The sequence below is a fragment of the Rhinopithecus roxellana genome, chromosome 5, assembly GCF_007565055.1.
Source record: "Rhinopithecus roxellana isolate Shanxi Qingling chromosome 5, ASM756505v1, whole genome shotgun sequence".
In the NCBI taxonomy this organism is placed as follows: domain Eukaryota; kingdom Metazoa; phylum Chordata; class Mammalia; order Primates; family Cercopithecidae; genus Rhinopithecus; species Rhinopithecus roxellana.
The window spans coordinates 17,227,778-17,243,759 of NC_044553.1; the positions used below are offsets into that span (position 1 = coordinate 17,227,778).

At 40.2% G+C, this 15,982-nt stretch overlaps 1 protein-coding gene across 1 annotated transcript; it reads right to left on the minus strand.

Annotated features, from left to right (window-relative positions):
* Positions 1–12,879: 12,879 nt before the first annotated feature.
* On the minus strand, positions 12,880–14,976 carry LOC104682647 (olfactory receptor 4F3/4F16/4F29). Its single transcript, XM_030931525.1, has 2 exons — positions 13,473–14,976; positions 12,880–13,149 (listed from the first exon to the last, which is right to left on the minus strand). The coding sequence occupies exons 1-2, from the start codon at positions 14,175–14,177 to the stop codon at positions 12,916–12,918; spliced, it is 939 nt and encodes a 312-aa protein (XP_030787385.1). The 5' UTR covers positions 14,178–14,976; the 3' UTR covers positions 12,880–12,915.
* Positions 14,977–15,982: the final 1,006 nt, after the last annotated feature.

The following is a 15,982-nucleotide window of genomic DNA, read 5'->3' on the forward strand; positions in this document are numbered from 1 at the left end:
CATGGGAGCCCACCCTTTGCATTAGTGTTCCCTGGATGTGAGACCTGGAGTCAAAGAAGTTTTATTTTGGAGCTTTAATATTTAATGGCTGTACTGCTGGATTTCAGACTTGCATGGGGCCTATACCCTCTTTATTTTGGTCAATTTCTCCCATTTGGAATGGGAGCGTTTATCCAATGCTGTATCCCAATTATATCTTGGAAGGAAATAATTTGCTTTTGATTTTACAGGCTCCTAGGCAGAAGGGACTTACCTTGTCTCCCATGAGACTTTGGACTTGGACTCTTGGGTTAATGCTGGAATTAGTTCAGACTTTGGGGGACTGTTGGGAAGGTATGAGTGGTTTTGAAATGTGAGGACATGAGATTTGAAAGGGGCTAAGTGCTGAATGATATGGTTTGACTGTGTCCGCACCCAAATCTCATCTCGAATTGTAATCCCTGTAATCCCCATGTATCTAAGGCAGGACCTGGTGGGAGGTGATTGGATCATGGGGGCGATGTTCCCCATACTGTTCTCATAATAGCGAGTTCTCATGAGATCTGATGGTTTTATAAGTGTGTGACAGTTCCTGCTACGCAGAAACACAAAGAGAGAGTTACAATACACACATGCTCTCTCGCCTGCCACCATGTAAGGCATGCCTGCTTCCCCTTCCGTCATGATTTTAAGTTTCCTGAGGCCTTCCCAGACATGTAGAACTGTGAGTCACTTAAACCTGTTTCCTTCATAAGTTACCCAGTCTCGGGTACCATCTTTATAGCAGTGTGAGAATGAATTACTACAGCAGGCAAGAATTCTCTTCTTGAAAAGGGATGTTTGTTGCTCTTTCCCAAGTTGGGCTTTAAAGAGCCTGGCTGCAGTTGAGCCAGAAGGAGATGTTTTGTGTGAAGGCTGGTGTGGGGGCTATCTTTGGAACCTCTGAGCAGGAGGCACTAGGTCATACAATAGATACAGGTGCAGCTTTGTGCATCTCTGCTATTTGGTCTGTGCCCACAGGAGACCAGTGTCAGCCTCCACGCCAAGTACAATCTCTGTAGGCCTTTATGTCTTATTGTTCCATATGAGGAAATGGACTGAGGAAGCCCTGGGTCCTGAAAAGGGGCAACCCCATAGCCTCGTGCTCACACAGTATTTTGTCTTTGATTCTGAATGAGTATTGTGTGTGTGTGTGTGTGTGTGTGTGTGTGTAGATGGGGGTGGGATCTTTGGTTGTTTAACAGTGACACCTTGGAAGAAATACCTTCATTGTCTATGGTTTTCATGCAGATATGCTCACAGAGGTAGATATCTCACCAAAACCAAACAAATCCAAGGTTGTGAAGTGAATGAATGTCTTCATTTGGATTCCACAAAACTAAATCCATGTTGAATAAAGTGAAGCCTATACACAATGACTGTTTGGGTGACCTTTGTCTGTCTGTTCATTGTGGGTGAGCTCTGAGCCCTATTTTCCTGTGAAGATTCTTTGAATTGTGGCCATTCTATTCACATGAACTCACACATCTGGAGCACAGAGGTTCCTCTCAAGGTAACTTATTGTATGCATTTACTGTTTACCAAACAGATGTCTTACTATGTACTCAGGTATATTCAGCAGCATTGTTGACCGCGGTCCCCTGTGCTTGCCAGAGATACTGTGCTCAAAGTCGAGGTTTCACAGTGATGAGTAATCACCGCAATTTGAACATTGCTCCATGGACACTTGGAGGCCTGTGTTCTGTTCCCTGTAAATAGAGACGTACTCTGAACCTTTCTGCCTCCCTCAGCTGTTCCTGGTCCTTGGTATCAGCCCCTGGGGATATCCACAACCCCCCTTAGGACAAAAGGCAAAAGTGGAATTTCAGACAAAAGTTTAATTGGATCTTCAGTGATAAACTTGGACTAACTGTGGCCCAGATATCAACACTGCCAAGAATTGCCAGGAGAAAGCTTTGGCAGACACCAAAGGTATGGCAAGGCCTATCTCCCTCTGCTGAATCCAACAGGGGCAAGCAAGCTGGCGTGTGGCTAGAGAATATGTCAGCAGCCCTCATACGTCTCTCCTTACACTTTTTAAAAAAATCTCAGAATTTGCTGGCAAGATGGCCACATAGGAACAGCTCCAGTCTGCAGCTCCCAGTGAGATCAATGCAGAATGCAGGTGATTTCTGCATTTCCAACTGAGGTACCTGGTTCATCTCATTGGGACTGGTTGGACAGTGGGTGCAACCCATGGAGGGTGAGCCAAAGCAGAATGGGGCGTCGCCTCACCCGGGAAGTGCAAGGGGTCGAGAGAATTACCTTCCCTAGCCAAGGGAAGCCCTGAGGGACTGTACCATGAGGAATAGTGCACTCCACCCAGAAACTGTGCTTTTCTCATGGTCTTCACAATCTACAGACCAGGAGATTCCTTCCAATGCCTATGCCACAAGGGCCCTAGGTTTTAAGCACAAAACTAGGCAGTTGTTTGGGCAGACACCAAGCTAGCTGCAGGAGATTTTTTTTTTTTTTTCATGCCACAGTGGCAACTGGCAGTGATTGGATCATGGGGGCAATGGGGTCAGCAAGACAGAACTGTTCACTCTCCTGGAAACGGGGCTGAAGCCAGGGAGCCAAGTGGTCTGGCTCCCACCCCTATAGAGCCCAGCAAGCTAAGATCCACTGGGCTTGAAATTCTAGCACAGCAGTCTGAGATTGACCTGGGACACTCGAGCTTGGTGGGGGCAGGGGCATCCACCTTTGCTGAGGCTTGAGTAGGCAATTTTACCCTCACAGTGTAAACAAAGCCACCAAAAAGTTTGAACTGGGTGGAGCCCACCGCAACTCAGCAAGGCCACAGCAGCCAGACTGCCTCTCTAGATTCCTACTCTCTGGACAGGGCATCTCTGAAAAAAGGGCAGCAGCCCCAGTCAGGGACTTATAGATAAAACCCCCAACTCCCTGAGACAAAGCACCCGCAGTAATGGGCAGCTGTGGGCACAACTTCAGCAGACTTAAAGCATCATTGAAAGGACTGATGGCTCTGAAGAGAGCAGCAGATCTCCCAGCACAGTATTCAAGCTCTGATAATGGTCAGACTGCCTCCTCAAGTGGGTCCCTGACCCCCGTGTATCCTGACTGGGAGACAACTCCCAGTAGGTGCCACCTGCACCTCATACAGGAGAGCTGTCTGGCATCTGATGGGTGCCCCTCTGGGACAAAGCTTCCAGTGGAAGGAACAGGCAGCAATCTTTGCTGTTCTCCAGCCTCTGCTGGCGAAACCCAGGCAAACAGGGTATGGAGTATAGCAAGGGCAAACACCAACAGACCTGCAGCAGACGGGCCTGACTGTTAGAAGGAAAACTAACAAACAGAAAGGAATAGCATCAACATCAACAAAAAGGACATCCACTCAGAGACCCCATCGGAAGGTCTCCAACATCAGAAACCAAAGGTAGATAAATCCATCCAGACGGAGAGAAACCAGAGCAAAAAGGTTGAAAATTCCAAAAACCAGAATGCCTCTTCTCCTTCAAAGGATCACAACTCCTCGCCAGCAAGGGAACAAAACAAAACTGGATAGAGAATGAGTTTGACGAATCGACAGAAGTAGGCTTCAGAAGGTAGATAATGACAAACTCCTCCAATCTAAAGGAGCATGTTCTAACCCAATGTAAGGAAGCTGAGAACCTTGAAAAAAGGTTAGAGGAATTGCTAACTAGAATAACCAGTTTAGAGAAGAATGTAAATGACCTGATGGAGATGAAAAACACACCACGAGAACTTCATGCAGCATACACAAGTATCAAGCGCTGAATCGATCAAGTGGAAGAAAAGATATCAGAGATTGAAGATCAACTTAATGAAATAAATCCAAAAGACAAGATTAGAGAAAAAAGAATGAAAAGAAATGAACAAAGCCTCCAAGAAATATGGGACTATGTGAAAAGACCAAATCTACGTTTGATTGCTGTACCTGAAAGTGACAGGGAGAATGGAACCAAGTTAGAAAACATTCTTCAGGACATTATCCAGGAGAACTTCCCCAACCTAGCAAAGCAGGCCAACATTCAAATTCAGGAAATACAGAGAACACTACAAAGATACTCCTCAAGAAAAGCAACCCCAAGACACAGAATCATCAGATTGAGCAAGGTTAAAATGAAGGAAAAAATGTTAAGGGCAGTCAGAGAAAAAGGTTGGGTTACACACAAAGGGAAGCCCATCAGACTAATGGCAGATTTCTCGGCAGAAACTCTACAAGCCAGAAGAGAGTGGGGGCCAATATTACAAAAAAAAAAAAAAAAAAAAAAAAAAAAAAAAAAAAAAAAAAATTCAACATTCTTAAAGATTTTTCAACCCAGGATTTCATATCCAGCCAAACTAAGCTTCATAAGTGAAGGAGAAATAATATCCTTTACAGACAAGCAAATGCTGAAAGAATTTGTCACCACTAGACCTGCCTTAAAGGAGCTCCTGAAGGAAGCACTAAACGTGGAAAGGAACAACTGGTACCAGCCACTGCAAAAACATACCAAATTGTAAAGACCATTGACACTATGAAGAAACTGCATCAACAGCAAAATAACCAGCTAGCATTGTAATGACAGGATCAAATTCACACATAACAATATTAACCTTAAATGGAAACAGGCTGAATGCCCCAATTAAAAGACATAGACTGGCAAATTGGCTAAAGAGTTAAGACCCATCAGTGTTCTGTATTCAGGAGACCCATCTCACATGCAAAGACACACATAGACTGAAAATAAAGGGATGGAGGAATATTTACCAAGCAAATTGGAAGCAAAAAAAAAAAAAAAAAAAAGCAGGGGTTGCAATCCTAATCTCTGATAAAACAGACTTTAAACCAACAAAGATCAAAAGAGACAAAGAAGGGCATTACATAATGGTAAAAGGATCAATGCAACAAGAAGAGCTAATTATCCTAAATATATAAGCACTCAATACAGGAGCACCCAGATGCATAAAGTAAGCTCTTAGAGACTTACAAAGAGACTTAGACCCCCACCCCTCCACAGTAAAAGTGGGAGACTTTAACACTCCACTGTCAATATTAGACAGATCAACGAGACAGAAAGTTAACAAGGATATCCAGGACTTGAACTCAGCTCTGGACAAAGTGGAGCCAATAGACATCTACAGAACTCTCCCCAAATCAACAGAATATACATTATTCACAACACCACATTGCACTTATTCTAAAATTGACCATATAGTTGGAAGTAAAATGGTCCTCAGCAAATAAAAAAAAAAAAAGGAAATTATAACAATCTCTCAGACCACAGTGCAATTAAATTAGAACTCAGGATTAAGAAACTGACTCAAGCCCACACAATTACATGGATACTGAACAACTTGCTCCTGAATAACTACTGGGTAAATAAAGAAATTAAGGCAGAAATAAATAAGTTATTTGAAACCAATGAGAACAAAGACATAACGTACCAGAATCTCTGGGACACAATTATAGCAGTGTGTAGAGGGGAAATTTATAGCAGTAAATGCCCACAAGAGAAAGCAGGAAATATCTAAAATTGACACCCTAACATCTCAATTTAAAGAACTAAAGAGGCAGGAGCATACAAAAAGCTAGCAGAAGACAATAAATAATTAAGATCAGAGCAGAACTGAAGGAGATAGAGACACAAAAAAACCTTCAAAAAAAATCAGTGAATCCAGGAGGTGGTTTTTTGAAAAGATCAACAAAATAGACCACTAGCCAGACTAATAAAGAAGAAAAAGGAGAAGAATCAAATAGATGCAATAAAAAATGATAAAGGGGATATCACCACTGATCCCACAGAAATACAAACTACCATCAGAGAATACTACAAACAACTCTATGCAAATAAACTAGAAAATCTAGAAGAAATGGATAAATTCCTGGACACATGTACCCTCCCAAGACTAAACCAGGAAGAAGTTGAATCCCTGAATAGACCAATAACAGGCTCTGAAATTGAGGCAATAAGTAATAGCCTGCCAACCAAAAACCAGTCCAGGACCAGATGGATTCACAGCCGAATTCTACCAAAGGTACAAAGAGGAGCTGGTAGCATTCCTTCTGAAACTATTCCAAACAACAGAAAAGGAGAGAATCCTCCCTAACTCATTTTATGAGGCCAGCATCATCCTGATACCAAAACTTGGCAGAGACACAACAAAAAAACAAAAAAAAAAAAAAAAAGAAGAAAGAAAATTCCAGGCCAATATCCCTGATGAACATCGATGCAAAAATCCTCAATAAAATACTGGCAAACTAAATCCAGCAGCACATCAAAAGCTTATCCACCACGATCAAGTCAGCTTCATCCCTGGGATGCAAGGCTAGTTCAACATAAGAAAGTCAATAAACGTAATTCATCATATAAATAGAACCAATGACAAAAACCACATGATTATCGCAATAGATGCAGAAAAGGCCGTTGACAAAATCCAACAGCCCTTCATGCTAAAAACTCTCAATAAACTAGGTATTGATGGAACGTATCTCAAAATAAGCAGATCTATTTATGAAAAACCCACAGCCAATACTGAATGGGGAAAAACTGGAAGCATTCCCTTTGAAAACTGGCACAAGACAAGGATGCCCTCTCTCACCACTCCTACTCAACATAGTATTGGAAGTTCTGGCCAGGGCAATCAGGCAAGAGAAAGAAATTGTCTGTTTGCAGATAACATGATTATATGTTTAGAAAACCCCATTATCTCAGTCCAAAACCTCCTTAAGCTAATAAGCAACTTCAGAAAAGTCTCAGGATACAAAATCAATGTGCAAAAATGAAGCATTCCTATAAGCCAAAAACAGACAAACAGAGAAACAAATCATGAGTGAACTCTCATTAACACTCCTACTAAGAGAATAAAATACCGAGGAATCTAACTTACAAGGGATGTGAAGGACCTCTTCAAGGAGAACTACAAACCACTGCTCGAGGAAATAAGAGAGGACACAAACAAATGGAAAAACATTCCCTGCTCATGGATAGGAAGAATCAATATCATGAAAATGGACATACTGCCCAAAGTTTTTATAGACTCAATGCTATCCCCATCAAGCTACGATTGACTTTGTTCACATAATTGGAAAAAAACTACTTTAAAATTCATATGGAACCAAAAATGAGCCCGCGGAGCCAGTACAATCCTAAGCAAATAGAACAAAGCTGGAGGCATCACACTACCTGACTTCAAACTATACTATAAGGCTACAGTAACCAAAACAACATGGTACTGGTACCAAAACAGATATGGAACAGAAATGAGGCCTCAGAAATAACACCACACATCTACAACCATCTAATATTTGACAAACCTGACAAAAACAAGCAATGTGGAAAGGATTCCCTATTTAATAAATGGTGTTGGGAAAACTGGCTAGCCATATGCACAAAACTGAAACTGGATCACTTCCTTACACCTTATACAAAAATTAACTCAAGATGGATTAAAGACTTAAACGTAAGACCTAACACCATAAAAAACCCTAGAAGAAAACCTAGGCAATACCATTCAGTCCATAGGCATGGGCAAAGACTTAATGACTAAAACACCAAAAACAATTGCAACAAAAGTCAAAATAGACAAATGGGATCACAGAGCTCCTGTGCAGCAAAAGAAATTATCATCAGAGTGAACAAGCAGCCTACGGAATGGGTGAAAATTTTTACAATCTATCCATCTGACAAAGGTCTAATATCCAGAATCTACAAAGAACTTAAACAAATTTACAAGAAAATAACAAACCCATCAGTAGGTGAAGGATATGAACTGACACTTCTCTAAAGAAGACATTTATGCAGCCAACAAACATATGAAAGAAAAGTTCATCATCACTGGTCATTAGAGAAATGCATATCAATACCACAATGAGATACCATCTCACACCAGTTAGAATGGTGATCATTAAAAAGTCAGGAAACAACAGATGCTGGAAAGGATGTGGAGAATTAAGAACACTTTTACACTGTTGGTGGGAGTGTAAATTAGTTCAACCATTGTGGAAGACAGTGTGGTGATTCCTCAAGGATCTAGAACTAGAAATATGATTTGACCCAGCAATCGCATTACTGGGTATACCCCCAAAGGATTATAAATCATTCTACCATAAAGACACATGCACATGTATGTTTATTGCAGCACCATTCACAATAGCAAAGACTTGGAACCAACCAAAACGCTCATCAATGATAGACTGGATAAAGAAAATGTGGCACATATACACCATGGAATACTATGCAGTCATAAAGAAGGATGAGTTCATGTCCTTTGCAGGGACAGGCATGAAGCTGGAAACCATCATTCTCAGCAAACTAATCCAAGAACAGAAAACCAAATACCCAATGTTCTCACTCATAAATGGGAACTGAACAGTGAGAACACATGGACACAGGGAGGGGAACAACACACACTGAGGCCTGTCTAGGGGTAGGGGCTGGAGGATGGTTAGCATTGGGTGAAATACCTAATGTAGATGACGTGTTGATGTGTGCAGTAAACTACCATGGCACGTGTATACCTATGTAACAATCCTGGACGTTCTGCACATGCACCCTAGAACTTAAAGTATAATTTTTTAAAAAAATCTCAAACAACTCACTGAGGTGTCTCAAAGCTGAACAAGTTTTACCAAGATGAATCCTTCTCAGTTAACTGATCAAATGGATGAATCCTGACGCTTTGAAGTCTCTTTCCCAAGTTAGAGCAGGGAACTGCTGTGAGTGTTAACTGTTGGATTCACTGCAGTGTCCTACCAGATTTTACAAGAGGATCAAAATGCAAACTGCAGACCTAGGCTTGATTCCCAAGTCACAGTCTGACCCCTGCTACAGGAGGTTACCCCCCTCAGGAAGAGATAGAAATAGGGAATTTGAAGGAATAGTGAGGGGACCAGTGAGATTTGATTAAGTCTGCTTTCCACATGAATTAAAAGGAAGGATGTCATCAAGGGTTTGGTGCTACAGTCAAAAGAATAAATAAGTCAGTGAAGAAATAGCTTCATTGTCTGTGGTTTTCATGTAGATATAACTCGTGGAGGTAGATATCTCTCCAAAACAGACAAATCCAAGGCTGTGAAGTGAATGAGCATCTGCATTTGAATTCCACAAAACCAAAATCTATGTTGAACAAAGTGAAATCTGTACACAGTATTATTGCAAATGCAAACACATTCCTGTGTGAGGCACATCACCATTTGTCAGTTATTGTGAATATGTGTATTTTTAAGCAATAGGATTCAGCTCGTCAGTTTTCTGGGCAATCTTAGAGATGCATTTCCTGTGCTGTGGTTGTTCTCTAACCACTGTGAGAAACCCAAATAAAAATTGATTCCCCCTGCTCCAAAAAAATATGTATCACAAAATCATATTAATCAAAACAAATGTGATACTTGCACAAAAACAGACACATTGACCAGGGGAACAGAATAGGAGCCCAGAAACAAACCCATGCATTTATGGCCAATAGATTTTTAACAAAGGTTCCCAGAACATGTAATGAAGAATAGACTGTTGTTTCAATAAATGGTGTTAAGAAAACTAGATATGCACATGCAGAAGAACATGAATGTGTATGGTGTGTACCCCTATCTCATACCATACACAAAAATCAATTCAAAATGGATTAAAGGTTTAAACATAAAACTGTAAAACTACTAGAAGAAAACATATGGGAAAAGTTCCACAATGTTGGTTTGGTCAAAGATTTCTTGGATATAATCCCCAAAACACAGGCAACAAAAGCAAAAATATATGGGATTGCATCAAACTAAAAAGCTTCTGCAGAGCAAAGGAAACAATATGGTGAAGAGACAACCTACAAGTTGTGAGAAAATATTTACAAAGCATACATCTGATGAAAGGCTAATCTCCAAATGTATAAGGAACTCAATTCAATACCAAGAAAACAAATAACCAAGTCAAAAAATGGGCAAGGTCCTAAGTAGACATTTCTCAAAAAAATACACACAAATGGCTAACATGAAAAAGTTCGTCATGCTAATTATCAGGGAAATGCAAATTAAAATGACAATGAGATGCTACTTCATACCTGTTAGAATGGCTACTCTCAAAACGATAAAAGATAACAAGTGTTAAAGAAGATACAGAGAAAAGGGTACCCCCATACACTGTTGGTGAAAATGTAAATTAATACTATTATGAAAAACAGATTAAAGTTACTCATAAAACTAAAAATAGAATTACTATATGATCCAGCAATCCCACTTCCTTGTATATTTCCAAAGGAATTGAAGGCAGTATGCTGAAGAGGTATCTCCAGGCTCATGTTCATTGCAGCATTATTCACAATACCCAAATATGCAATTAACACAGGTGTCTATCAACAGACAAATGGATGAAGAAAATGTAGTGTATATAGACAATGGAATACTACTCAGTCTTAATAGGAAGGAAAACCTGATATTTGTGACAACATGAATGAACCCAGAAGACATCATGCTAAGTGAAATAAGCCAGGCATGAAAAGACAAATATCACATGATCTCACTGATATGTGGAATCTAAAAAAGTTGAATTCATAGAAGTAGAGAATGGAACAGTGATTATTCGAGGCTAGGAGTTGGGGATCGATATGGAAAAGGTAGATGTAGATAAAAGGGTTCAAAGTTTCAGTTAGACAAAGTTTCAGTGAACTATTGCACAAAATGGTGACTGTAATAAACAACAAGGTATCGTGTGTTTCAAAATGAACAGAGTAGATTTTAAATGTTTTCACCACAAAAAAAGATATGTATGTCAATGAGATCAACCTAATCATTCCACAATTTAAACATGTATCAAAACATTACATTGTACCCCATAAATATATACAATTATTATTTGTCAATTCAAATGTTTTCACTAATTTATATTGTTATTGTCTCGCCGACTTCTTTCCATCAGGCAGATTCTCATAAAGACTATTTTCTCTCTTACATAAAGCATTTCTTACACATCTCTTAATCATGGTAGCATTGACATTATTCCACCAGATTCTATCCCCAGTGTTAAAATAATCAAGAACCCAGAAATCTCCACCAGGGGTCCACCAATGCATATCAAAGTTTCCCACTTTCCTTTAGATTTACTTAAGGGTAGCTTACGGGGAAAAAAAACTTAAGTACTTCCCTTTTTAAAGAAAAAAATTATATGAATTCTACAAAATTATGGCAGAAAATTTAAGAAGAGCATATGCTTCCCAACTCATTCTAAAGGGCCAGCATTACCCTGATTCTAAAACAAAAAAAAAAAATTTTACAAAATCCAAGATCCATTCTTGACCAAAGATAAAAGAAATTTTCAGCAAATTGAATAAAGAAAACTTTCTCAGCCTGTTAAAGAGTAGCTACGAAAAAATTACAGCTATCATTATACTTAATGATGAAATATTGAATATATTATAACAGGAACAAGTCAAAGATGTCTGCTATAACTAATTCTACTCAGCATTCAACAAAACGAATATAATAAATTCATACTAGAATTTTAAAAGTAAATTTCTTTATTCCCTGACAACATAATCATCTATAAAGAAAATCCTACATAATCTATAAAAAACTGATAAAACTAATAAGTTTTGCAAGTTTACAGGATACAATGTCAAACAAAGATTATGTGTGCATAAGCTAAGAATAAACAATTGTAAATTGAAATAAAAAGCAACATCATTTAAAAGATCATTAGAAATATGAAACTTAGAGATAAATATAAAGTGCATACACAAAACCTGTTCACCAAAAACTACAAAACTGAAGAGGTGGCCTGCCCCCCACACCTGTGGGCGTTTCTCATTAGGTGGAACGAGAGACTTGAGAAAAGAAATGAGACAGAGACAAAGTACAGAGAAAGAAACAGTGGGCCCAGGGGACCAGCGCTTAGCATACAGAGGACCCACGCCGGGACCGGTCTCTGAGTTCCCTCAGTATTTATTGATCATTATCTTTTCCATCTCGGAAAAGGGGAAGTAGCAGGACAATAGGATCATAGTAGGGAGAAGGTCAGCAGAAAGACGTATGAATAAAGATCTCCATGACAAAAGTTTAAGGAAAAGTGCTGTGCCTTGATATGCATATGCAAACATCTCCATTAACCTTTTTAAAGCATAAAGAGCAGCACTGCCGCTAGCACATTGCACCTTCAGCCCTAAGGCGGTTTTCTCCCATCTCAGTAAATAGAACATACAATCGGGTTTTACACCAAGACATTCCATTGCCCTGGGACCGGCAGGAGACAAATGCCTTTCTCTATCTCAACTGCCCAGAGGCCTCCTTTCCTCTTATACTAATCCTCCTCAGCACAGACCCTTCACGGGTGTCAGGCTGGTGGACAATCAGGTCTTTCCTTTCCCACAAGGCCATATTTCAGACTATCATATGGGGAGAAATCTTGGACAATACCTAGCTTTCCTAGGCAGAGGTCCCTGCGAACTTCTGCAGTGTATGTGTCCCTGGGTACTCGAGATTAAGAGAATGGTGATGACTTTTAACAAGCATGCTGCCTTCAGGCACTTGTTTAACAAAGCACACCCTGCACAGCCACAAATCCATTAAACCTTGAGTCACCACAGCACATGTCTCTCACAAGGACAGGGTTGGGGGTAGGGTTACAGATTAACAGCATCTCAAACACAAAACAAAATGGAGTCTCTTACGTCTACTTCTTTCTATATAGACACAGTAACAGTCTGATCTCTCTTTTCCCTACACAAAACATTGCTGAAAGAAATTAAATGGGCATAACATAGATGTAGAGATGTATTGAATTTATGACTCATTTTGAACAAGGAATACATACATTCATCAGATAAGAGTTCTGTTACAGGTCTAATAACATTCAAATCAATATGTGATGTCTCATAGTTCCTGAATCTAAAATATCAAAGAAAGAAACATAAAGTCATATCGTGTTTAATGAGAAGGCCTTATTGTATCATTTATGAGATCTTCTTGTAAATCACCAGCTGTTTGCATACTCTCTTTATTGCTGCCTTCATCTCCTTATTCCTGAATGTATAGATGACTGGATTCAGAAAAGGAGTGAGAACTGCATCAAAAATAGCCAGAAACTTGTCCATCTGTGAATTAGGGTGTGGCCATGTATACACAAACATGGGTGGGCCAAAGAACAAAAGGACCACTGTGATGTGAGCTGAAAGAGTGGAAAGGGCCTGGCCGGGCGCGGTGGCTCAAGCCTGTAATCCCAGCGCTTTGGGAGGCCGAGACGGGCGGATCACGAGGTCAGAAGATCGAGACCATCCTGGCTAACATGGTGAAACCCCGTCTCTACTAAAAAATACAAAAAACTAGCCGGGTGAGGTGGCGGGCGCCTGTAGTCCCAGCTACTCGGGAGGCTGAGGCAGGAGAATGGCGTAAACCCGGGAGGCGGAGCTTGCAGTGAGCTGAGATCCGGCCACTGCACTCCAGCCCGGGCGACAGAGCGAGACTCCGTCTCAAAAAAAAAAAAAAAAAAAAAAAAAAGAGTGGAAAGGGCCTTGGATGAACCACCTGAGGAATGTTTCCTAACAGTAAACAGGATGAAGATATAGGAGATTGGAAGTATGAATAAAGTACCCACACAGATAAACCCACTGTTGACAGTGACCATGAACTGCAATCTGTAGGTGTCGGTGCAGGCTAGTCTGAGAAGTCGACGAAGATCACAGTAGAAGCTGTCCAATACGTTAGGGCCACAGAAGGGTAAATTAACAAGAAATGCCAGTTGGAACTGGGAGTGACTGACACCAAGGGTCCAGGCAACAGCCAGAAATAAAATGTACATTCTTGGGCTCATAATGGTCAGATAGTGGAGGGGCTTACATATGGCCACATATCTGTCAAAGGCCATGGCGATGAGCAGCACCATCTCCACACCACCAATGATATGGATGAAGAAGATTTGAGCGATGCAGCCTGAAAAGGAGATGACTTTGTGCTCTCTGAACAGATCATAAATCATCTTGGGAGAAGTAACAGAGCAGGCTCCTAAGTCAATGAAGGAGAGACTGGCCAGTAGAAAGTACATGGGGAAGTGTAAGTGAGGGTCAGTGGTCACAGAAAACACAATGAGGATGTTTCCGGTAATGCTTGCCATGTAGAGCACAGAGGAAAACACTAGGAGGAGGAGCTGGATCTCCCATGAATGCGTGAGTCCCAGAAACACAAACTCAGATACCACTGAGTGATTCTTACCATCCATTGGTCCAGCCAACTGGGCTGTGGCTAAAATTATGAGAACTAAGAAAATGGGGAGGAAATTGTGATTATGAAGATAACAATATGTACTAAAATCATTAATATTGCAACATTCTCACTATGAATAAATAGTATACAGTTATTCAGTTCCTCACACATAAAAAATAACAAAAAAATCAACATATTATAACAACATGTGAGCCTGCAACCTGATTTAAACCCTTCATCAATACTTTCAGTCTGCTCTCAAATTAACAGGTTAGGTAAGAACCAAAGATTCCTGACTATCCATGAAATTCATCAGGTGTTTAAATCACCTGTGATATTGACTATTATTCATTTCCAACATATTCCATTTGCATTTATACATATTCTCATAATTTCCTTCCCTTCCCAGTTTGCACTCACAATTCTCTGACAGAAAGTAGACATAAGAGGAAAAGATGATTAACAAATGAATTATCACCTGCAGTAAGAGGTGCCTGGGACGGACTTAGTTGAGATAGGCTGTGGATTGAGACAAAATATAGAGACTGGGGTATGTGAAATCGGAAAGCCCACAACTGTAGAAGAAAAGAGTAAGTAGACTTTCACAAGAAATAGAATCACCACCGTTATCCACTACATTTTCTCATGCTCACTGCTATTTAAGTGCCTCGGTTTCAATACAATCTTTCACAATTACGAAGCCCTAAATAGCTTCCCATCCTGCAATGATTTCATAAGGAGCCTATGCCACCTGTCTTGTAAGGCTTTTTCCATGCCTAAGAAATATGTTTTGGAGGGATTTCACCAGAGTTTCTGCTAAGATACGTCCATAAAATGGCCACAGAAGTTGTGAGAAATCTCTGCAGTTTCTCTTTGTCTGTACACATGAAGGTATTGAGGACCATCACTTGGACTAGTTAAGATAATGTTTTAATTATTCTCTGTCTCTTCCTCCCCTTGGTACCAGCTTTTATGTTCATTGCATCCCCCACCCTTTCAAGTACACAGTACCCCCTGCCTGGTAACCTATTCTGATATTTGATATTATCATGCTTAATTTGACTGAATCCATTTGGATATTTTATCTTTAAGAAATTTGTAGTTTTATACTTCTAATTCATGATAAAATTAATTAATATCAAACATTAATAAGTCACTTTTTAGAAGGTATATGAGCTTTCTTATTGACCTCAAACTATAAAGTACAAACTGTGACACTAGAAATTTAGTCCTTTAACACATATTGTATTTATATGTGAAGTGAAGGGTGAGCAGAAAACAGTGTTATATTTCTGTGTGTCCAGATGGATACTCACCTCAATCATTTTCCTATAGTAGAAAGTAGTTCCTGAAAACACTTAATGGAGGTTAATTATTTTAGAAGTTGCTGAGGTACAAATAAAACTGCTATGCTGGCATCATACATTTTTGCACCTACAGCTCCAGTTCTTCTGACACAAAGGGCCATCTTCCTGGTTCCATAATTTATCCTAGACCCCAAAACTCACAGAGGCACACATGCCATCTAATACTTGCTCACCACCACCGGCATGAGTCCCTATCCTCTTCTACACGGAGTGATTATACTGTCACCTCTGGAGCTAATAGTCCACAGTCTCAAGATGCACACTTTTTACAACCAGAAGCCTATGGACTGGGTGAAAGAGCAGAAACAGCCACAGGTACTGCCTATCAGGATAATGTAAGTCCGCATGCAAAGAACTGATCGGATGAACATGAATAGCAAGGTGATGAGGCACTGGGAAGAGGGGCAGAAAAACTCTGTAATTGCTGAAAAAGTCTCAAGGCCTTCGGGAGGGA

What these genes read in the sequence shown, in the direction of transcription:
- LOC104682647 (XM_030931525.1), bottom strand. Translation starts at nt 14,177, where the DNA reads ATGGATGGTAAGAATCACTCAGTGGTATCTGAGTTTGTGTTTCTGGGA. An exon ending in CCTCAGGTGGTTCATCCAAG is followed by an intron (nt 13,150 to 13,472) that starts GCCCTTTCCACT and finishes GCGCCCGGCCAG; the next exon opens with GCCCTTTCCACTCTTTCAGC.